Source organism: Podarcis pityusensis, assembly GCF_964106645.2.
Source record: "Podarcis pityusensis genome assembly, chromosome: 5".
Taxonomy (NCBI): domain Eukaryota; kingdom Metazoa; phylum Chordata; class Lepidosauria; order Squamata; family Lacertidae; genus Podarcis; species Podarcis pityusensis.
The window spans coordinates 35,371,200-35,394,488 of record NC_138032.1 but is presented as its reverse complement, the minus strand read 5'-3'; the positions used below and the strand labels follow the sequence as shown (position 1 = coordinate 35,394,488).

The following is a 23,289-nucleotide window of genomic DNA, read 5'->3' as shown; positions in this document are numbered from 1 at the left end:
CACCTGCATTACAGAGATAATAATACTGTTGAACCTTACAAAGGTTGTTGCGAGGCTCATGTGAAGTGCTTTGAACATGTAAATGGTGCTATTGTTTTTACTACCACCAGGCTGGATTAGATCACAAGCCATCTACCACAGTACTTTTTTCTTCCAACCATCATCAGCACAGATTTTACTCAGAAGCCTGTTTTGCACATAATGCTAAGCCATGGTTTGTTTAGCTTAGCCATGGTGTAGACCCAGCTCCAGAGACTAACCTTGGTTTGTTTCCTGGAAAACCACAGGATGAAGTCCATGGTTTGTTGCTGGCTTACAAACCTTGGCTTGGTGTTATAACCAACCCCAACAGCCTTGCCTAACCAATAGTCTGCTTGGCTATCCCACCTCCAACGCTTGCCAAGTCATAAAGGCATACGGAAAGAGCAGCTGGAAAACAAACCAAACTTTAAAGCCAACCTAAGTGCAAAGTTATATTATCTAACTATCTTGGCTAACAAAATTTGGTTTTGGTTGTACAAACATCTGGCTTGCGGACTATGCGGTTGCCAAGGCAGTTAGTGGTATATTTGCTGTCATTAGAATCTTGAAAATCTGCTTTTGGGGATGGGAAGAATTTTTTTGTTGTTGCAATGATCATGATTGCAGTGGGGGGAAGAGTTTAAAAACATGGTAATAGGACTGAAAGGCCCGGAAGACAGATTGCAAGCAATTGTCTTTTGAGATTTCATTTCTAAATACACCATGCAGTTTTCTGGAATCATGACAGTTATTTGTGGCTAGCAGTAGTTTAACTCTTTGGTCCCTTTTGCTTAAGGTTACCAGATTTTTTTCAATGAATCCGGGGACACTTTTCAACTTCCTACTAAATAGATGGATTTTGTCAGGGGAATGATTTGTAAATCCAGGGACTGTACCCAGGAAACAGGGACGTCTGGTAACCTTACTCTTGTTGGCTAGCACACTCAGCTGGCTGGACAACAGCCCTTTAGTGCAAAGGAGCAGGTCCGAAGTTGGTGCTTGCAAGTTGCAACCAATTATGTGCAGATTGGTCAGAATGCCTTTGGTCCAGTGTTTTCCTCAAGGGCAGTGTCATTAGGTGCTTCCAGATGGGTGCTGAGTGTGGGCTGAAGGCACATCATGCTTGCAATTTTCTGCAGTATCCACATGGCATCACAGGCATAAAAGTATCTGTCCATCCACCCCCCCCCCTTATTTAATCTGGATTTACTCTAGGAAGAGTTAAAAAAAAACTATCGTAAACTACTCCTTTACATTATGTGTCTGGAAGTACCTATCATGTATTTTTCTGGTATTATCAGTCAATGCTCATTTATTTATTATTATTATTATTATTATTATTATTATTATTTATTATTACAAAATTTATCATTTATCCTTCACCATGGGCAGGTTACAACAATGCAATATACAATTATATAAACAAGAATACATTGTCAAGGCAGCACACCAAAATAAGACACATTAAAAACATGCATCTAAAACAGACCACTGGTCCATCCTGTCTTGAGGCTCCTACCCCAGCTCTACCCTCCACTTTTGCTTCTTTGGTGGTTTTGAGGTGCCTCCTATCACTGGGATCTCATCCCCACCATGCTATCCTGTTATATGCCATTTACTATATAATCCCATAGCCAAGATTGTCATGTGAAAGTCAAAGTGCTGAAGAAAAATGGATGGACTTTGGGAAACCCACCAGTGCACCAATACTTTTACTATTTATGTACGTTCTGATGGGCAGTTTCGAGTACATATTTGCAGAAAGGAAGCAAACACATTCTAACAGGTGTGCAGAAACCCCAGTTCTTCACGTGGCAGATATTTCTTATCAATAGTTTGCAGAAATCAGATTTAAAGTAGCTACCATGCCACCTGTGGTTCGTCTGTACTGGTCCCCCAGGAGCTCCAGCAAGTAGATATGGGGAACATATAACCCTTCAGATGTTGTTGCGACTCAAGCTCCCATCAGCTCCAGACAGTCAGGGATGGTGAGATGTGTGGTCCCTCATCGCTGACATAGGCTACTGAATATGCATATCATAAGTATATCGAACAGAATCCATGTGGACATAGTCTAAGAAACCAAGTTTTTCAAAATACCCCACCACCTTTACCTGGCTGCAGAACAAGGCAGGGCTTTTTGCACCACACTCATCCCTAGGAATGAGAAAGCCAGTGAAAGATCCCCGCTTGCCTTTGGCCCAGTTCAGTTGCTATAAGCTTTAAAGCAGAGCTGGCTAACCTGAGGCACTCCTCCAGACATCCTCGCGCTGCTGCTTCAACTCCTAGCCTATGGCCAGGAGTCCCAACAACACCTGAAGCGCCACGGATTAGCCAAGCCTGCTTTAGGGTCTCCGGCTGCAGCCCGGAGCACTTATTCCCAGGGAGAGAGAGAGAGAGAGATTCACCCAACTGCCGTGGGACCTGCTTCAGCGAAAGCACGCCTGGCGTGGCATTGCAAAGCTCAACGCAGAGCATCCCGGTCGGTGGAAGCAAGCGCGCTCTGTGGAGAAAAGCCTCTCACGCCGTGAGCCCGGTAGGGTTTCCCTCCCCGCTCCAGTCTCCCTTTTATTACGAGGACCAAGTATGTTGGGTGAGGTATTTCTGAGGGGCCCTCAGGCACAGAGCATTCCGGGGTAACTACTCCGCGATAGGCAACCTCGGGGCTGAGGGGGGGGAAAGGGGGTGTCTCTCTCAGGCAGACTACTCACGTAGAGCGCCATGTGAGCCGCGCCGAAGAAGGGGAACTTCACGGCGATGGGCCGGAGCCCCGAGCCGCCGTCGTCCTGCTGCGGGGTGGCCGTGTCCCCCTGCGCCGGCCCGAAGGGGTAGAAGTCAGCCAGGGGCACGGCGCCCTTCGCCCGCAGCCGGAGCCAGCTGCCGAGCGCCAGCAGCACCACCCAGCCGGACAGGCCCCGCATTTCCCCGGCGGGCGCCGAAGGACGGGCGGGCAGAGCCGAGCTGAGGCGACGGGGCTGGCACGGAGGCGCACACGGGGCGCTGAGGCGAGCGAGGGGGGGAGCGCGTAGACGGCGCGGGCCGGGAGGGAGGAAGGGAGACCGTGGCGCCAAAGGGACAAGGAGCTGCCTCTGGCTCGGCGGCGGCAGGGCAGCGGCGGCAGGGCAGCGCCGGCTCCCGGGACGCGAGAAGGGCTCTGCTCGGGACGGCGGCTGCTGCTGCTGCTGAGCAACCCGCGCGCACACTGAGCCTCTCTGTGCAGCGTCGAGGGAGGGGACAGCGGCTCATTCACACAGCTCGGAGGTATACATATTCATACCCTGGTCAGCCAATTAGGACGCGACCTGGAGGAGGCGGCCGCCGAGGTTAGGGGCGGGGTTAGAAGGATAGCGTCTTCTCTTAAAGCGCTAAGGACAGCTGGCCGGCGAAAGTGCGGCGCTACAGCTCGAGGTAGCGCGTGGCAGGCGAGCGGAGGAACCGCGGGCGCGTCCAGCCTGCGGTGCTCAGCGCGCTCGGTAGGGAGTTAGGACCTCAGTGTGCGGGGAAGCAGTGGGACCTTCAGAGGGTCAGAGGTCCGTCCGGGGCCCCTCGCTCCGCAGGATGAGCGGAAAGGCCCCAAGCGCAGCATCGCCAACTCTGAAGTGGGCAAATAACTCATTGCCATGTGAGCTCCGGCGAGACCATTAAGGTCAGCGTCTTAAAATTACCCAGCTGCCTGCATGCATTGGGTGACGGAGTTACTTCTGAGTAAGCACGCATAGGATCGGTTTGCAAGCCACGTCACGCTTCCCCATCCCTTTTTCCGAGTTAAGGATGCAGTCCTAAGCCCACTTACTTGGGAGTAAGCCCCATTCAATGGTATTTACTTGTGAGTGGTTCGGATTGCCACCCACTTTGGGCCACCGCCTCAATCCCAGTTATGTGCTGGCCTGAGAGGATTCACAGAGTGCTCTGGGTCTAGACAAAGATGCCTCTTCCTAATTAGTATTTCTTTACAGGGCTGCGTCTGCATGGGAAGGAATCCAGGCTCAGTTCCCCACCTGCAAATCTGCTGCCAGCCATTGTCACAACAATGAGCCATATGGACTAAGGCAGCTCCTTTTATTCCTAGCAGAGATTTGGGGTGCGAGCACAGAAAAGAGATCTGAGTGATTTCAGAACAAGATTGAATTCAGAGTATCATAAAATAATAGTGGTGTCCCTGCAAAAAAATAAACTTCCTTTCTTTCATCACTGACTTATTATCATTTCCTGCATCAGAAATGAATTGGACAAAAGGTACCTTATCAATTTTATAGGTGTTTGGATGGGAGTCTTGTATTGCAAATGGGTCAGTCTCATTTTTCTGCGTGCAGGTTTAGTGCATGAGCTGCCCACATTCTCCCCCCTCCCCCAGTCACTAGAGGACTTTGGCAGAATGCCAAAAGAGAGTTATTGACTGGCCTGAGTCACCTGGGCTGAATGGGATTTGTGCTTGGATCTCACCAATCCTAGACCAGCGCTTCAGCTACTGCTTCCCCTATCTAGTGCCCTCTAGATGTTTTAGACTACAACTCCCATCAGCCACAGCCAGCAAGACCAAGCTTGACTTTATCCTCAACTCCCTTGGTAGCGTAATCTGAATGCTGCAATGAGGACTTGATGTTAGTTAAAACAATGCTCGTCAAGTGAGCTCAGGCCTGCTTGGGAGTGAAAAGGTTACAGAGATACAATCTAATTTTGGGAGCAGAACTAGGACATATTCTTACAAATTTACACCAGCTGCTTGTTGGAAGTGCTACACGCTGAAACCTCTAAAGGCCTTTTTAGCAGAACAAATCTGGGAGAGCGCCAGAAAACAACAGCGATAGTATAACTTATGGCCAAATTCAGCAAATGTGCAAAGCAAAACTAGTAGCTGAGCTGAGCTTTGTAACTTTTAAATCTTCTGCCTCAGCACCTTTTGATGTGCAGGCAAGTATGTGCATATGTGCGCCTGCACATGAGCTCTGCCCCTCATGTCACCATGCATGTATACAAATTTGACAGAAGTCATCAAGTAAGAAAATGGTAGGCAAACTGCCCTATGGAAAGCACATCGACAATTTGTGTGTGTCTGTGTGTATGTGCTTGATGTGGTTGTTGATGGCAGTGAACACTTCCTCAACTTTTCTTGAGGAGCTCTGATTTGTTCTTGTTTGTTCCTCTTCCCGCATCCCTCCTGATGCCCTTTGTATACACTGAACTCAGTATGAGGGTGAATTGCCCATCACTGAAAGTTAAGTCTTCAATCTTATAATAAGATAAGTTTTGTTAATTGTGAAGAGGTCTAGCTTCACTCTGTCTCTGCCTGCTGATTTACCAGATTCATGGAAAAAACAAATCAAAAGAATGATGGGCAGCTGGGGCTGCAGTGGTTTGTGACACTGAATTAAAACTAAGCACCTTCAAAGCAATTGCATATTATTCAGCTAAGTTTTATTCAGAGTAGAACTACTGAAATAAATGAATATGACTAAGTTTAAGTCCATTAATTTCAGTGTGTCTTCTATGAGTAAAACTCAATACCACCCTTTGGCAATTTCCTGATGGGAACGATTGATTAATTACAAATATAGTCTAGCTTCTCTGTCTCACCAGCAAATTCAGCTTTCTGTATTTATTCTGCATATTCCTATTGGAAATTACTATAAAACATTCCCAGACTAATTAATACTGGTAGTAAAACCAATCAAAATCACAACTGAAGTCTTCTGAGCCTAAACAGGATTCACCCTCCTTTGGACAAAGGGATAGGAATAATGCTTAAGGCTATATTCTTATACCCACTTACCTAGGAGTAAGTCCCATTGAACTCATTGGGGTTTACACATGATTAAGCATGCATACAATTGCATTGTTACTCAGTACTCTCATTCCAAAGAGATGCAAATAAACCAATGAAATGGCCCTTAATTTTTAATGTAATAGTAATTATTGATTAAACTTATTAGTTGCCAGTTGCCTCAAACATCTCCAGCGTTTAAAGCATAGATGTAAATACATTATACAATGAAGAGAAAGAAGAAGAAAAATCATATAAAACCTAAGCACTCTTTAATACAATATGCAATCCTTGCCAATAGCCATAGGAAGCTTTGGCAGCACACTGGCAATAAAACAGAATCAGCTCAGCCCATTAAAGGCCTGGGAAAAAAGACAAGTCTTTACTTGGCCCCAAAGACACCAGGCAGACGTAGTCACAGCCAAAAAAAAAAAAAAGGCCCCCTCTGTTGTCACTCACCTCCTAGCCTACCTCAGAAGAAGAACCTGGAGAAGGGTCTCAGATAAAGATCTGAAGGCCCAGTAGGTTCATATTGGGAGAGGGGCACCAAATGCAAGTCATCACAGTCATGGCTTGGAAAAATAAATTATCTGTGCATGACCAATAGCTAGATAGGAGATCACTGGGGAACCCCATGTTTTTCTGTGAAGAAACAAATGACAGGTTTAGAATTCAAAAATACCTCTAAAAGAGTTGCGCACGGGCCTGATCTGTCACCTGAAATGTCACTGAACTAAATACAGTTGCAAAGTCAGGGTATGCAGTATTTTAACAGTAAATACCACACTGCAGTTTTGTGGTGCTAAAAATATTAATCGGGAAATTTTTTGTAGCAATGCAACATTTTCAGTTACATGTCAAACTCAAGTAGCCCTTTGTCTTGGTTTAGGAAGAGTGCAACATTTATCTTAAGCAAATCATTTTATCTAGCAGGCTCAAGTTACTACAATATTGCAAAGGCCGCACAAAACACCCTCACAGAGCTATGAAAGCCCCATGACACTCTCAATTATAATACAAATAAATTTAAATATAAGTTCAGTTTAGATCTCAAACAGAGCAGTGATTTTCTGTTTAATGCTTCCCACTTAATGATTATGAAAATGTAGACTGCAGAGTATAAGGTAAACAAATACTTTGAAATTGCTGCTCTGGATTTATGACAGAACTGGCACATCAGTATCTTATAAAAAAACTAGAGTTCAGGACTCCACTATACTCGCAATAGTCTCATTTATTTATTTATACCCATTTCTACATATGTGTACAAACCTCAGAAAGCCCACCTAATTCAAATAAGAGATATAAAAGTATTCACAAGATTTGGGCCTTTCTTATAAATAACCACTTTCCCCCTAATGGTTTTATTTGTTACATTTATATACAGCACTGTCTTTCTGGAACACAGAGTTATCCAGAGACGGTCACTCAGCAGTCTATTATCTAAGCCAATCCTGCTTAGGTTTGATAACGTAAGGTTACTGCATCATTTATGCACCTTCAAACTATATCCTGGAAATTGTGGATAGGGAATGAGTGTCTCATATGCAGACACCCTGATCATGAAACTGGAGGAATAAGATCTGGAGGGAGTCCCAAAGATGGGCTTGATCCCTAAGCTATGTACAGAAATTCTGCATTTTTAAAAGTTCTCTGCAATTACGTCAAAAGCAGCAGGGAGTGAGGGTTGCACATGGATGTTGCCCTCATGTTGCCAGTGAATGTTGGCAGCAGAGACAGCTATTCAGTTATGACAACTTCTTGCCCGTCAGAGTTTGGAATTAAGCTGTAGTAAAGCAAACGGCTTGTTTGCTTGTTTCCACTTCAACTAGGGGCCTAAAACAATAGGAGTCTTGTGGGCCATTCAGAAAAGGCTTTGCACACTGTTTATGGCCCACAAGCCAGTGGTTCTCCACCCTGTCTTAAAGCCTGCCATGAAATTAGCCTGAGAAGCCCTGGACAATTGCAAAGTGAAGCCTCCTCTTTATGGAAGGTATTTATGCTTAAAAAGCTTTTGGGGTTTTTTTTGGGAAACACAAGATTGGCAGCCCAAATTTTGGGCAACCAAGCCAGAAAGAAACCAATTGCAGCCTGGATGCCGCAAGTGAAGAACATATAGCCTCTTTTGCCCAGGCACACCCTATGAAGGGCTTAAGGGAAGAGTCTACACCCTTACAGTGGGAATGATCCCAAAGGCAAAACACACTGGGAGCCCTATCTGTCTTAGGCTGAGATCATTGCTGGTTGAATCGTAATACAAATCTGTCATGGAACAGGTGTGGGCAGGGAGGCAATATCAGGCCCAAGGCCTCCAACCTCGTTGTCTGGCCCTCAGGACTCTTCCTCAGTCCACACACCCCTGCAGGCCCTGCTTGGCAGCTGCCTTAAGTAATTTTTGCCTGGCTGGAAGATGTCCTTGAACTCTGATAACGCTTCTTGCTCCCCTGGATGGTGGCTACAGAGGTGCATGGATGTAGAAATAAGCCTATTGCATAAAGGTAAAAATTGAATTCATGGATCCCCACACTTTGCAACTGGCCAATGAGAAAGTTGCCTAGAGGGCACCTTGGGGTGAAAAAGGTACCCTACCCTTGACACAGAAATAGTGTTTTGCAATGCAGAGATGGCCTTCATCTTTGGACCGAGGAGTGTAAGCTAAGAGCAGCTTATCAAATATTCCCTGCTAGTTGGGTTGCCCATCTTCCTGTGGAAGGTCTCAGGGGAAGTGTCCCAGCCAGCTGGAGGCGCTCTCCTTTTTCCTTGTTGACAGCGGTGCTGGAACCAGGCTTGCACCTACTTTTTGGCAATTTGCACATAGGGAGGCAGTTCCATCTCACGGAAGTAGGAGCAAAGCACCTCCATATGCAGAGGAAAGAGCTTTGGCTGTGGACACACTTTACATGCACAAATTCTTTTCCTTATTAGTAATTTGGAAACTAGTTAACTGAAGCCATGTACCCACTTTCAGACATATGGTGCCATTAACATGAACATTAAAAGGCAAGTCCTGGTGTTCCCTTTTGTGGCTTCATTCCCCCGGGAAAATGGTCGTACAAGCAGTGAGTGAGGTCACCACATTTCCCATGAATATATCTCCCAGTATGTTGCTGTGGAATCACATGGCTGTTCCATCTGTTTAAAAAGCACTGAATGGTTTAAACTGGATCCTCAAATAAGGGTGCCTGCTTCTCTCTGAACCACAGCTGAGTCCATAGATGCCATACAAATATGTGAATATTCCTGTGAAAGCAGTCTCCTATTCAACCACATTTTTACATGGAGAAATATTTGGGCATTTTTACCACCATCACAAAACCCCTGATTAGTATCCACTAATGCAGTTTTCTACTTGGGGGGCGAGGGTGGGAGTCTCGAAAATAATTGGAAAGTTTACATGAGAACTAGCCACAAGAACAGTGTACAGAGCCTTTAAATACATGCTTTGTTTCCACAAAGTGAACTAATCTCTAATACTAATCCCTTTAGTTATCTAGCATTCCTCCCCTTTCTTGTCTTATGTACTTCTGTTCTTTCCTCCATTCCTCATTATTGCAAACCGCATTCCAGCTGCCCAGGTCCATAGTTCTCACAATTTAGAGTTGGCCCTGCCATTAGGCAGAGTGAGGCAACTGCCTCAGGCGGCAGCTGCAGAGAAAGAACTGGCAGCCCCTTGGCTGTTGCGCCTATGCCTCCATCACCAGCAGCCTTTGCTTGCTTTGGAGGACACAGCTGTGTATGCCTCACAGTCTGTCTTGAGACCATGATCTAGCCAGCTGACAGATAATATGAAGGATTCTACCCCACCACAACTGTTGAAGTAAGAGTCAATGTTCAATCAGGTCAGCTTCTGTATGTGGAGTGGGGAGTCAGTGCCATCTTGTTCTTTGCCCCAGGAAGCAAAATCTCATGGGATGGCTTTGGTTACCTAAGTTGGTTACCCAACTAGGGAAGCAAAGAAAGATGCTTAGTGGCTCACCCTCAATCATAACACAAACTTTTGCTGTGGGTTGGGCTTTCAGATGGAATGAAGGGATCTGTGTGGATTGATAACAAATTAAATAAGCATTAAAGCAGTGTGCTTGCTGTGCTATGTTCTTAACTATGTCATGCATGATTCCAGTTTAGAAGACAGTAGTGGGGATGTTTATCTTGCAAAATAACTGAAAAATTGTGAAGTTATGCTGCAGTAAGTGTGGTCTGGGTCATCCTAGTCGCAACCCTCATTCTTCAAGCTGTCAATATGGTCATGATAAATAGCACTTAAAACACAATCATAAAACCATAGAATTGTAGAGTTGGAAGGGACCATGAAGATCATGTAGCCCAACCCCCTACAATGCAGGAAATTTCGCCCAGAGTGGGACTCAAACCCACGACCCTGAAATTAAGAGTCTCATGCTCTAATGATGGAGCTGAGTTCTTTCACTTATCACTCCTAATACAACCCAACAAAAGTTACTACAATTACATTCCATTAATGTAATTAATAACTAATGCTGCAATATTATGTCTACTTACCTAAAAACCAGCCTGAGATCTGCAGGACTTATTTCTGAATGAAAATGAATAGGATTGGGCTGGCATTTCCCACTCTGTTGCCTTGAATGGAACATCCAGGCCATTCCTATGTCCATTTACCAAAAGGCCATATGCATTTGGCCCTAATCCCAAGTACGGTAAGTATGTATAAGACAATGAGTTGGATCCAGACTGTTAGCTGAACTTCACTTCCACTAAAATCAATACAATGAGTCCCATTGCAATAAAAGTGAGTGAAGCTCAACTGACAGGCACTGCGATACAAACCCTCTTTGCACCAGGCTGGAAGGAGTTTGAATCCTACCAGCCTCTGCTGGCCACCATCTGTGGAATGCCAAAGCCACTCCATTGGCTCAGGCAAGGGGCAGACAGAGATCTTTTGGTGCCTCAGGCAAGACACACTGTCAACACCCACCCCCAAACCAGGCCCCGGCATGGTGTGAAACTAGTGGCAACTCAGACGCTCTGAAGGAATGGGGGCATTCCACCGAGAGCCTTGGCAAAAAGAGGGTTTTCTGTGAGGCATTGCTGCCAATCTCCCCACTGCTCTAGGAGTGGAAGACCAGCAGCAACACAGCCGCCCTGTGGGAATGCCTTTTGGATGAGTCTTGGTGAAAGGGGGTGTTCCGTGAGGTGCTGTTGCTGCTCTCCACAGCTTTGGCTTTCAGCTGTGTCTTCAGCTTACCCAAAGTACACTTGGAAGCTGCCACCGCAGAAGCTGGAGAGGGGTGGCTGCTGGAAGGAAAGAGGATAAGTGGTGGTGATAGTGGGGGAATCAGGATTTCCCACCCCCCGTGGAGCATGCTGCCTGAGGCGGGCCACTTCAGGTCGCCTCACTGGTGTGCTGGCCATGGGCACAGGGCTTTCAAAGGGCAGCCCAAGCTCTGGGTCCTGCCCCACTGCCATCACACAGTGACATTGGTCCCAATCTGAGCCCAGCTGCTGTGCCAGTTAAAGGGTCCCAAAGAGTAGAAGAAGAAGAGTTTGGATTTGATATCCCGCTTTATCACTACCCGAAGGAGTCTCAAAGCGGCTAACACTCTCCTTTCCCTTCCTCCCCCACAACAAACACCCTGTGAGGTGAGTGAGGCTGACAGACTTCAAAGAAGTGTGACTAGCCCAAGGTCACCCAGCAGCTGCATGTGGAGGAGCAGGGACACAAACCCGGTTCACCAGATTACGAGTCCACCGCTCTTAGCCACTACACCACACTGGCATTTTGCCTCCTCCCAACATCCCCACCTTCCACCCCAGCTGGCATGAGCTGCAGGATGCACGTACAGCAGTGGCTCTGCTGCTCCAGTAAAAGCCCTGCTGTTCCCTGGGCAGAGTTTGGAATGGAGCTGGATACAATTCAATCTTATTAGCCTTAGCTAGGTTTTGCAGGATTTGTGGCCAGTACATTTAAATTAGTCCCATTGGCTTTTGGGAGGACTTACTTTAATGCACTACATTCAAGGCTTCGGTTTCTCAGCTTCAGTGCTACTAGCCTCGGCTCTAAATTCTTCTGCAAAGCTTGTGATCCGGGGGGTGGGGGGGGGGGAGAAAGAAGTGGCAGAACAAAGCTGACATGTTTAATGCCTTTGCATTCTTCTTTTCTTAAGACCACACCATTGCAACTGCTATTATACTTTGAGTATCTGTAGCAAAAAGTGGTCCTACGCGTAGTGGTTTGTTGGTAGCTGCAACCGAGTGTTTAGCTTCCAACATTCTGAAGATAAAACTCTTTCCCACTGGGAACATGCTTTGAAACTGTGATTGTATTCAATAAAAAGGCAATAGAAATATCCGCCGTAGTAATTATTGCAAGGTCCGTTTCAATCCTGAACTGAGGCCAAGGAACAGATTCCTGTGTAAGAACTGAAACTGAGCAGAAAAGAACAGCAGGGCTCAGAAGGAACAGCAGCAGATTAGCTAAATTCCCCCATGGAAAGTTTCCCTCACTGAAGCCTGATTGTGCCAGCAATGGATAGACGTTTTCTGGGATTCCCAGCTCTGTGCCTATGGATAGCTCAAAACCTGGTGGTGGAAACTGGGCAGCATTCAACTTCTCCTAATACATATGGCAACAAAGGCTGGCATACCATCTCCTTCGCTATCTGGCACTTAATGGTCCAGGCCAGCGTTCCCAAACTTTTTTTTTTCATAGACCACTTGCAAACTGCTGGGGATCTCAGTGGACCCCTTCATGAACTCCCAGCAACATTGTCAGAACCAGTGACATATTATGGAAGTCAAGGGCCCTGAGCCAGGTGACTGAGTGGTGTCCCTTTAACTGGCAAAGTTTTAGGGAAAGATCAATGGACTGCACAAGTAGCATATCATAACAATCATGGGGTCCAGGGTAATGCCTTGTTAGCTGCTCAGTAAATTTGGCCCTGATCAGAATGGCCTCAATCTCTGCTCAGAAAAAAATTTAAACAAATGCAGGACCACATTCTGATGGTTCTGCAACCTCTCTGTGGATTACATGAAAGGGCCAACAGTGGCCTGTGGACCACAGTTTGACATATTATGCTCGTGGTATCGAAAGGTTGAAAAGTCATCTGCCATTGTTAGTCACTCAATATAAGGCTTGTGGCAGTTCAACTAAATTAATCCTAATTTACATGCATTTAAACAGCACTTTTTGGGTGCATGTGTGTGTTTCCCAGCAGAAGTGAACAGAATCGTGGTTTGACACCAGCTCAGGATCAGAACTAGTCCTAAGGAACGAGCACCTTACTTCAGAAGTTCAGCCCAAATAATTTACTGCAACTAGGGATGGAAGGATCTGTCAATGTTGGTTCTTTCAGTTACTAATTTTTCCCATCTTAAATTTAGTCTTCCACATTTCTGCAATGATTTGTGATTTTTGTTGTTTAAGGAAACCTCATAAAAATTCACCAGCATTTTAGTAGAATTTCTCCCAAGAAATGATTAATAGGCACATTTTTGAAAACAATGTTATGCTTTTTTGTACACTATTCTTTATGAAGCTATTCATTTTTTGTACATTTCCCCCCAAATATATGCATCTTTGTAAACACTGGTAGGTTGGAGAAAGAAGATTCTGACTAAACATTAGGAAGAACTTTCTGACATTAAGAGGTGTTTGACAGTGGAATGGATTCCCTTGGGAGGTTGTAGACTCTCCTTCATTGGAGGCTTTTAAGCAGAGGTTGAATGGCGATCTATCTGTCTTGGATGCTTTAGTTGAGATTCCTGCATGGGGGGTGGGTTGGACTAGATGACTTGGGGTCCTTTCCAACTCTATGATAAGAAGGAGGATAATTATTTTATACAGTGGTACCTCGGGTTACAGCCGCTTCAGGTTACAGACTCTGCTAACCCAGAAATAGTACCTCGGGTTAAGAACTTTGCTTCAGGATGAGAACAGAAATCGTGCTCCAGCGGCACAGTGGCAGCGGGAGGCCCCATTAGCTAAAGTGGTGCTTCAAGTTAAGAATACTTTCAGGTTAAGAACGGACCTCCAGAACGAATTAAGTTCTTAACCCGAGGTACCACTGTACAGCTTTCAGAAGAGCAGCCATGTTAGTCTGTTGCAACAGAAAACAGCAAGTATTTTACCCAGTGGTATCTCTCTGATGAAGGAAAGCTCTTTAATGCAGAGGAGGCTTCTGTCAGTAGAAGGGGGGGGGGGGGCGGTAAGAAGGCAATTTTCACATATAGACCTTCTGCCCTGCTGTGACTCACCAATCCTCTCCAGAGTTGAGGAACCCTTAAAAAGAGGGTGAGAGATGGTGTGTGGGGAGCTGTAGTGGATGGGGTTAATCTTATGGCCCCTGAAAGACTAACAGATTAATTGTAGCTCATGTTTTTGTGAATTACAGCCCACTGGAGTTGGCATGAAAGCTTATGCTGCAGTAAATCTGCTACTCTTAAAAGGTGCCACAAAACTCTTTTTTGTTGTTTAAAACGGTAATTTTCAGGGCTACATGACAAATATTAAATAAGCCAGTACAGAATGTGCAGTATTTATATATTAGCACAGTGGAAATTGCTCTCCTCAGTTTCTTTAGGAAGTGGTTCTTTATTTTTAATAATTCGCAGTACCACATTTGGAAAAACAAACATTCACGAGGAAAAAATGTGGAACAATGCTAACAGGTGACACTCGCAGCAGCTCCAAGATGGTTCCCTGTCATCACCAAGGAAACCAAAGTTTGATTCCTAAAGGGATTTCCTTGGAGCCTGTCAGCCGGCAGAGTGGGTGGAATGTTAACACTCTGACATGTCTTGGGGCCAGCAAGTCATAAGATGGCTTGGCTTTGAGCTAATCTCAGCCACCTGCCACCATGAAAATGGCTTGATGTTCATAGACACAGCAAAGGATTTGATCAATCCCTGGGTGTGGTTCACACTCTGCTTCAAAACTTCTCTTTATAGCACAGTGTGATCTGGATGGCAGCAGAAATACCTGCCTCCTTCATTTGCAGAAGGGCATGTGATATATGGATCTGTGACATCATTGGCAGACAGCCGCCACCACCATGGATACCACTGACTAAACAGGTATGGCTACAGCACGAGGCACCAGGAAGGACTTGACAGCAACTTTCAAACCCTGAGGGAGAATAAAATAACCTGGTCAGTGATGGAAATGCAGAGGTATTTCAATAATAAACGCTCCTATCTGGGCTGTGGAATTTTCCAATTTGTACAGCCTGAATATAAAACCTTATGGGGATCACGCAGGGATACTCTACCCAGAAAACCAAACAACAGAGAATGCCCTCGTCAAATGTCCTAAATTAATTAGTTAAGCATCAGTGCCCTGGGTTTCAAGCATCTTAGAGAGAACAGCTGCCCCCACAGCAGGGTTTCCTCTTGGCTGCAGGCTGCCTAGTCATTTGCTGTCTTGACTGTGCCTTCCAAGTCTTCAGGGTATTTGCTCCTTGGGTGGGGGAGACATTACTTCCTAGCACTGTCAGTCTGGGAGCTCTGGTTTCTCAGACCAAGAATCAGATGAGCACCCTTATGCAGGAGATTGCAGTGCTTGAGCTGTGAGGATTCTGCTGAAGGCTGGTTCTGTGTTTGGTTGTCTGGGATCAGGGCACAATGTTCATTTCTGAATCATTTCACAGTGTGAAGTTTCTGGCTCATGTAGGCTTGTCGTCTTCTCACTTCTTGATCCAGCTGCTCTTTCAGAGCATTCACCTGGGGAAACACATGTCGACAAATAGGGCTACGTTCATATAAACCACTCTTCTGTTCTGTTCCACTATTTAAACCTCTATTCTTATTTCTGGCTCACCCTGTCTGGGCACCATGGTAAACTGCTTATGATGTCCAGAGCTTATGGTGCTGCCTAGAGAGATAGCAGAAGCCTGTTCACCTCTGTCCACTTGCTGGCCTTCTCTTTCTGGGTGCTAGGAAGCTAGCATAAAGCTAGTATAAACATGTAGTTTTGACCTCAAGAGAGGAAAAGTTCATACTCATATTCTTTTTCTTAGGGCTGCAGCATGATTGAGAAAAATATCCACAATTAGTATTACCAAGGATTATTAAACTGAAGCAGGAGAAGGGTCTGGTGCTCTTATTGTCCTCATGATGAGAAGGCCTTGTGTTGAACAGTAGATTAAATCTGATCTCTCCCCACCTCCCCCACTTCTCTTGCAGTCCTACTTAACCTCCCTCCTCTAGCTGTTATGCTGTCAAATCTGAAGGGCTAGTTTACACACTGAATGTGTTTTGATATCATTTACGCAGTCCATCAATCCCAACCTCTCGGGCACTTGCACGATGCAGGTAGTTGAACACACGTTTGTCAAGTCGGTTCTTTCATAACTTAGAAAAGCAGTGTGTGAAATAGCTCCATAATGATACCCCTTATCTGGTTTAGGGGTTAAGCAACCACCCAGCTTCTCTTTCTCCAGGGCAGAGAAAGCAACATACCACTGCATCATATCCCAGATTCACAAGCAGTATAAGCTGTTGGTACAAGAAAACCATGGAGCTGTTTAGTCCTCACAGGTTAGCTTGTGCTCTATGGATGTTTGCTGTTCAACACTAGAAATTACCTCTTGGACTCTAGTGCATTCTGCGCTAGAGAGCCAGGAAGCATTTGGGAGGAGGAATCCATAAACAATGGTGCATTCTTCTCTTTCCTCAGTGTCCTCACCCTTTTGACTTCAAAAATGCCCATACTCCCAGTTCTTCCCTCTATTTCCAACCATCACCCCAGTTCTCACCTCAAAACTCCAAATATCATTACAAAATTTTGCAAAACCTTTTTGATTTGCACAATAAATTCTGGTCACAGAACCTGGGCATCACTGGGGAATTTGGATACGAACAGAAATATCCAGTCTAGTTCCCCACTCTACCTGCTCCTCTAAGCTCTTCACTTTCTGCCGGTGAGTTCTCTCTCGTGACTCCAGCTTACGTTCGGACTGGAGCTGTGCACTGTGAAGCCTCTCTGTTTCCAACTCCATGTCTAGCTGATGACGGGATGTTAGAGCCATCAGTTGTTGAGCATGTGTTCGTTCCAGCTCTGCAATCTTGGCCTAGAATGAGCACACAAATTGGGTCCAGCTCATGAGGTTGTGATCCTGATACCCGCTGAATACTTTCGCTTTAGTCAAATGATCCCCTGAAGCTCTTAGGTCTCTTTCCTCTCATTGCAAGACTAGGAAGAAAGGGCCCATACAAGGAGACCAACATAATCGGCCCTTTTAGGATCAGTCCAGTGCAGAGGTAGATGCTGGAACACGCTCTCAGGCCTATGGTCCCAGTGCATTTTAAGCTCAGGTGGAAAACTGCTGTTAGGGCGAAGGGGCACAATTAAGAACCTGCTCAGCTGCCCTCCTCTCCCCATCCCTTTAGTCTCCACAATATGTGTAACCTTTCACTAGGTAGCACCCACAGCACCCACTCTCTTTCATGTTTTTCATATCACCCTGCTCAGCCTCAGCATGTGCCTTCTCCCGCCTCATGTCCCTTCAGACCAGCTCCTTTCATGTCCTCCTGCCTTCCCCCTTCCAGGTTCAGTAAGTCCTTGCTGACCTGCAGGTGTTCGTTTTGCCTCAGGGTATCCTCCAATTCCTGTTGCAGGCTGTTCAGGGACCGGTCCAGTTGTTCCCTCATGTGACTCAACCTAAATGTGTCATCTTCCTTCCTGAATTTCTCATGCTCTGCCTGCAGAGGAGACACCACAATCCCTTATCCAGTACCTGGCACAGCTCGGATACTGCCATTACATGCTTTTTTTCTCCCCACACCTGGGGGAAATCTGGGGGAAATCCTGACAAGTTTGAAGGTGCTAAAGTTTGCGAAGAAGAGGGCAACCACTGGGCTGAAACCATTAAAATTCCATGAAGAGACCGGGATCTAATTAAGTGCCACAATACTTATTCAGTTTGGCACTTGCAAAAAACAGCACAGTTAGCTTCAGGTCACACACAACTGCAGAAACATGCTTTGTTTTCTCTTTCTTTCTAAATTTAGTCCCCAATACACAACACCATGAATTTGTCCTGTGAGCTTAAAAGTCGCACTTGACGCTGCAAATTTGGTGTTAATGTGGAGAGTGCTGAGCAGTCATCTCCAGATAAAACTAATTATAGTCAAGGAAGAATGACTTCCCAGGAAAATGCCAAAAGAACAGCCAGAAATGAGAAAGGATGAGGACGAGGGAGAACTTAATGAAAATCAAAAGTGATTCTTAGAAAGTGACTCCAAGGAACCATGCTGGAGGTCACGCTGAGGCAACTAAGTGGAGAAGATGCCTTTACCAACTTCTTTAGGAACGGGGGGGGGGGGGGCTGTGAAGTGGCTATTCTGGACTGTAGGGTTAAAAAAGGGAGAAAGAGAATAAGGCCGGCCTTATATATTTTGCTGCCCGAGGCAAAGGACAAGATGGCCATCCTGCTTTATGTACAGAAGCCGAGTGGGCTGACAGTTGAATCTTACTTCAGTATCAGTGATGGATCAGGGCAGAGCGTTTTGTCCTCCACCACGTCACTTCTCCCAGCATCTGCTGCCTGAGGTGCCCACATCACTGTGAATAATGGCCAGGCCAGGCCTGGAAGAGTCATTGTCAGAAAGATTAAAGGAGGGCACATTCAGTCTGTAGTCCTGTGAAAACCTTCCTGCCACATGAATGCAAGGAAATTTGCCTCTTGCATGAGTAAACATGCCTATCTGTGGGCATGAATGAGATGGATAACTGGATACAGGTATGATGGAAGAGATGATCTACTGAAGTGAACAGGCAAGATGCCAGAATGATTAATAATTCAAGTTTGGTGAAGGAAAGCAGCACAAAAAAGAAACATCCTATGCAAAGATAGAGATGCTGGCGGTACATGGACAAGAAAGGATACATTAGCCTTTTACAACCCCACTCATTGCCCCTACCTGGTTGTTTGAGACTACAGCTCCAACAATGCCTGACCATACTGGCTGGGGTTGAAGGGAACAGTGGTCCCTTCATCCTCTTAACCCCATGGAAGTGGCCCATATAAATCCCAAGGTTATTATATACAAAAGAAATGTAGTATGGGGGAGAAATCTGATTCAGTTCACACTTAAAGCTGTGTTTATCAGATTCACACCTTTTGAAACTGTATGAGAACCAAAACATAACTATCCTTCAAAATTTGCACTTATCCAAGCAGGTATCCCCCCCACCCCCCAAAAAAGATTGTGAAAATGTACACACAGTGGAACCTCGGTTTTCGAGCATCTCAGAAGCTGAACAATTTGGAACCCGAACACCGAATACCCGGAAGTAATTGCTTCCATTTTCGAAATTGCCTTGGAAGTCGAATGGTCTTCTGGAATGGATTACGTTCAAAAACCGATGTTCCACTGTATTAGGAGAAACTGCTTCCAAAAATCAGCACAACAGTCAAAACTGCATATGAAAATGTGCTTCTTAGAAGACAACTGCACTAAAATTTTCATGCGGATTTTACAAAGAAAATTCACTATTCATTGCAGAAATGTGGAAAACGAAATTTAAGACTGGAAAAATGAGAAACGGAGGGAACCAGACTTGATGGATCCTTCCATCCCTTATCAGGGGACCTGTTTTCCTCTATGAAATGTTGGGAGGCTACAGCCTTTTATGAAAGAAAGCAGAAACATGTGAACATTGGGTTTAAGCCCACATCCTTGTACTTCTTCAAGGATGATGACAGAACTGTCTAGCGTGAAACATTACAATTGCTGGGTCAGGCAAAGCATCCATATAGTCCAACATTCTGCCTCCAACAGAATACTGCAAAACTCACAAGCGGCAGCAAAACTCACAGAGTCCAATAGAGAGTCCTCCATTCTCTGTGGGCTTGCTGTAGCATCAGTTAATCAGAGATACTTTGCGGCGGAATCGCGTGGATGCATTTACAGCTGCCATGGTCCATAGACAGTGCCGGACCCATCCTGCATGAATTTGCCTAATTGTTTTAAAAACCACCTAAGCTGGACACTTTGATGAAGGTGTATGAAGCTTATAGGTTTTAACTGTGGATGCTATCCAAAAGTTTAACACAAGTGGAGGAAGGTAACACCAAATGTCAGTTATACTTCTTTGCCAGCTTCTAGGTTCTTTCTTCTTCTTCTTCTTCTTCTTCTTCTTCTTCTTCTTCTTCTTCTTCTTCTTCTATGACTCGTAGCCGAGTAAGATTGTCTTCCATAAACAGGGTTTTAACAATGAGTCTGTAAGTGACTGTGGAGACCAATTCTGGATCCACACATCTTTCCACAGTGGGGACATTGGTTTCCGGGCAGGAGTTGATCACGGTGTGGATTTGCCAAGCGTCCCTTCCTCCTAGCACATTTTCCCCTTGTGCCCTGAGTTCAAGTGTCTTTAAATGCTAGCTGGTCTTAAGTAAACCACCACTGGATCTGAAGGTGTCACCTCTTCCTTTAAAAAAAATATGGGTTAAGGAAAAGCATGGCAAATCCAGCCTGTCCCACCTACCCTCCTACTCCACCACATTTCTTTAGCTGTCTAGCCATCTCGGATAGAATTGAGATCCAGATCCAAAAAGAGCAAACTATAATGCTGGAAGAAGCAAGGCTCCCCTATGAGGAGGGGAAAGAGAGGGGCAGAATTGAATTGAGGGTGGGGAGAGGCGTGCTGTGTAGAGGGAGAAAGATTCCCAATAACGGTTGGGGTGATGGGATATTCTGTTCCTTTAAAACTCCATGCAAAACTTACCAGAAGAAAACATTAAATGGGGGGGGGGGAGGTTGGAGAGAGAGAGAGAGAGAGAGAGAGAGAGAGAGAGAGAGAGAGAGAGAAGCAAAATCCAGAATAAATAAACGGCCACATCCGGATTTCCCCTCTGGAGACATCAATAAAGAGTTTTATGAGCTTGATATGAATTACCCTCCCTGGCCATTTACAGCTGATCTTCTGGAACTCATTAACTAGCTTCTCCCCTTCCTCCAATCCAGGGAAAGGGGTTGTGCATGGGGGAATTCAGGGGCACGGCACACAAGGCTATTTTATGCTTGCAGAGATAAATGCTTGTAATGCTGTTTTGCCATAACAGAAAAACATCATATTCGTCACCCTCTTCGTTTCTACAGCTAGAAAAATCCATTAAAGATGAACAATAAATAACTTCTAGAAAATGCCAAGCCTGGCCCTTCCTAACACTTGGGCCTGGCAAGAACATGCTTTAACCCTTCCTAGGGAAGATGACATCTGCTGGAGATGGCACATCCCCATTAGCTGAGGCACTGCAGTACAATTTTAATAGACCATACACATATCCAGGGGTTATATAATAAGATACAGATATCTGGAATGGTCAACAATGTAGTATAGCATCTCACAGCTGGTGGATCAAAATATTAACTTGAATAAGCAATACCCTGGATATCTTTTTTCTTTTTATCCTTACACTATTTTAAGAATAGCCGTAAGGGAAACCCATTGTATTGTATTATGGGCATATAAAGTACTAGAAAATTTGGTTTCCGAAAAAGAAAAGGAAAAAGAAAGAAAAGATAGGAAAGCAGTTCAGGATGAGGAATTGGGCAAATAAACAGATGCAGTTGCAAACATGAAACTTTATACCACACAGAAGGCGCTTCTGGTGCTGAAAGATAAAAACTTGCCCAAAGTCACACAACATAGTTGCAGCTGACAGATTTTAAATCCAAGCCTACAGGATCACAGCTCAACCCTCTATTTTATTGGACCACACTGGCTCCAACATTAAATAACAACAAGGCCCAGGACATCCCACAGGAGGAATTAGACGTTGTGCTATGGCAGGTATGTCCGGTTGATCCCAGGATCCTGATGGATCGCCCCCCCCCAAAAAAGCTCAACAACTTTGGGTCTGACTCCTGAAAAAAAAAAAGCTCCAATGGGTAGATCATTGTCAGTGTTTTTATAGTGGGAGTAGATCGCAGTCTCTTGAGAGTTGGACATGCCTGTGCTATGGCAATTGTTCCATCAGAACAAGCACTTCACGGGAACAATCTTCCCTCTCCTTACCCTCTGTGCTGTTCTGGAGGTTCTTGTTATTTATATCTGGCCTATGAGTCACCGACGGATGGCAGCACCTGGTGCTCAGCAGTTATGAATGGATAACGTAATGCAAGACTAACAGAGATGCGGACAACTTCATGTTACAGCAAAGTGGAAGGGTGTATTTCAGAGATAAGCTTTAAACAAAGGAAAACCTCATTGGTGGTATCCATTATTTGGAAATGTGGAAACCACTGGGTATTTTGGAGCCTGAGCAAAACAAGTTGCCTCTCTCCCCTCTTGTGTGATAAAAATATACAATTAAAGAACCAACCATCTGTCATCCTTACATTTCCCTTTGTGCTGTGTAATCTCCCCTGAAAATCACCCCAAGCTCCTGTTTGCCCCAGGAGGTGAATAACAGTTTGGGGGAGAGCAATTTTCATCTTGATTACAGTGCAGGGAGGGTTAAACACCCATAGTCCTGATTCTCCCTACCCTTATAGCTGCTATTTAAATAGCAATAATCCAGGCACATTAAATATATTCACGCATGGAGCATACTGTCTACTTTAGTCCTTAGGGACTACAAAGATGCCCAATTTCAGGGGTGAATTATCCACTGAGTAAGTTGGTCTGCAAATCAGAGGCTAATTAATAGAGTAGAGCTGCTGAAAAGAAACCAGATTTAGGTACCAAGGCAAAGTTTGTAGCCTAAAGTCTAATCGCATATTTAGGAGATGAGAAAGGATGTTTTTGAGTCCGTCCGTCCCCCTGCAATCTCTGGTTTGGATACTCACAGAGCTTGACCATGGTATGGTATTCTGTGCCCAAACCCTCCTCTAATCTTTCAAATGCAGTATAGATAACTGTGACACAGTACAACTCAGTATCAAAAGTGTAGCTAAAATGGAAGGATTTCTGGCACTATTGTGTTAGGCTAAGCTTTAATGACACGGCCTCTTAAAACAGGCAAATGCACCTCAAAATGGGGAGTTGCCTAGGAGGCAGCCCTGAATATTTCTTGCTGTTCCCACTCACTTCAGATTACATCTGGAGGCAGCAATCTATACATTCCAGTTGTATCAAGCTGGTTGGGCACTGAAGCAAGCCCACCTCCCTGCTAAAAATGCAGCAGAGAGTGCAAGTTTGTTGACAAAGTAGGGAGAAGAGACAAGGATTGACTAAAGATGTGGAAACTTCTACAATATAGATTTTTTGGGGGGCTGGGGGGTTGGAAGGGACAAAGGTTGACTCAAAGAGGCTTACATGAACTTTAGGAGAAGGATCTGCCACATGGTTTGGATTTTGTTTCTCCATCACTACAGCTAATTAGGCTGATCCAAGAGTGCCCCTGCTGATACCAAACACATGTGTGACAAATTATTTCTGTGAACTTGAACCAGCTCCTTGGAGCTGTGTGCTGTTGGTTGCTTCTCTGAAGAGGAGGGGAAAGCAGGTAGCCTGAGGATGTGCATGCATAAATGTGCGCTTGCGAGAGCTGAGATTTTACTTTAATGAAGAGTTCTGAATG

General features: G+C 45.1%; 2 protein-coding genes across 8 annotated transcripts in view; both read right to left on the bottom strand.

Moving 5' to 3' along the window:
- Positions 1–3,229, bottom strand: part of LOC308477743 (sushi, nidogen and EGF-like domain-containing protein 1) — a 72,665-nt gene extending 69,436 nt beyond the window's left edge. Inside the window, exon 1 of the mRNA XM_081006589.1 lies at positions 2,733–3,229. Within this exon, the coding sequence (XP_080862715.1) occupies positions 2,733–2,942 (210 nt within the window). The 5' untranslated portion in view covers positions 2,943–3,229. The remainder of the gene's footprint in view (positions 1–2,732) is intronic.
- Positions 3,230–13,280: 10,051 nt separating this feature from the next.
- The window catches only part of CROCC2 (ciliary rootlet coiled-coil, rootletin family member 2), an 85,516-nt gene continuing 75,507 nt past the window's right edge, over positions 13,281–23,289 (bottom strand). For 2 of the 7 annotated variants that reach the window (XM_081006098.1, XM_081006092.1), the window contains 3 exons: positions 17,330–17,461; positions 16,651–16,830; positions 13,283–15,481 (listed from right to left, as the gene is read on the bottom strand). In XM_081006098.1, the coding sequence (XP_080862224.1) occupies positions 15,398–15,481; positions 16,651–16,830; positions 17,330–17,461 (396 nt within the window). In that variant the 3' untranslated portion in view covers positions 13,283–15,397. Of the gene's footprint in view, positions 15,482–16,650; positions 16,831–17,329; positions 17,462–23,289 lie in introns of all 7 variants that reach the window. The other 5 variants (XM_081006094.1, XM_081006095.1, XM_081006096.1 and 2 more) reach the window with 3 other exon arrangements.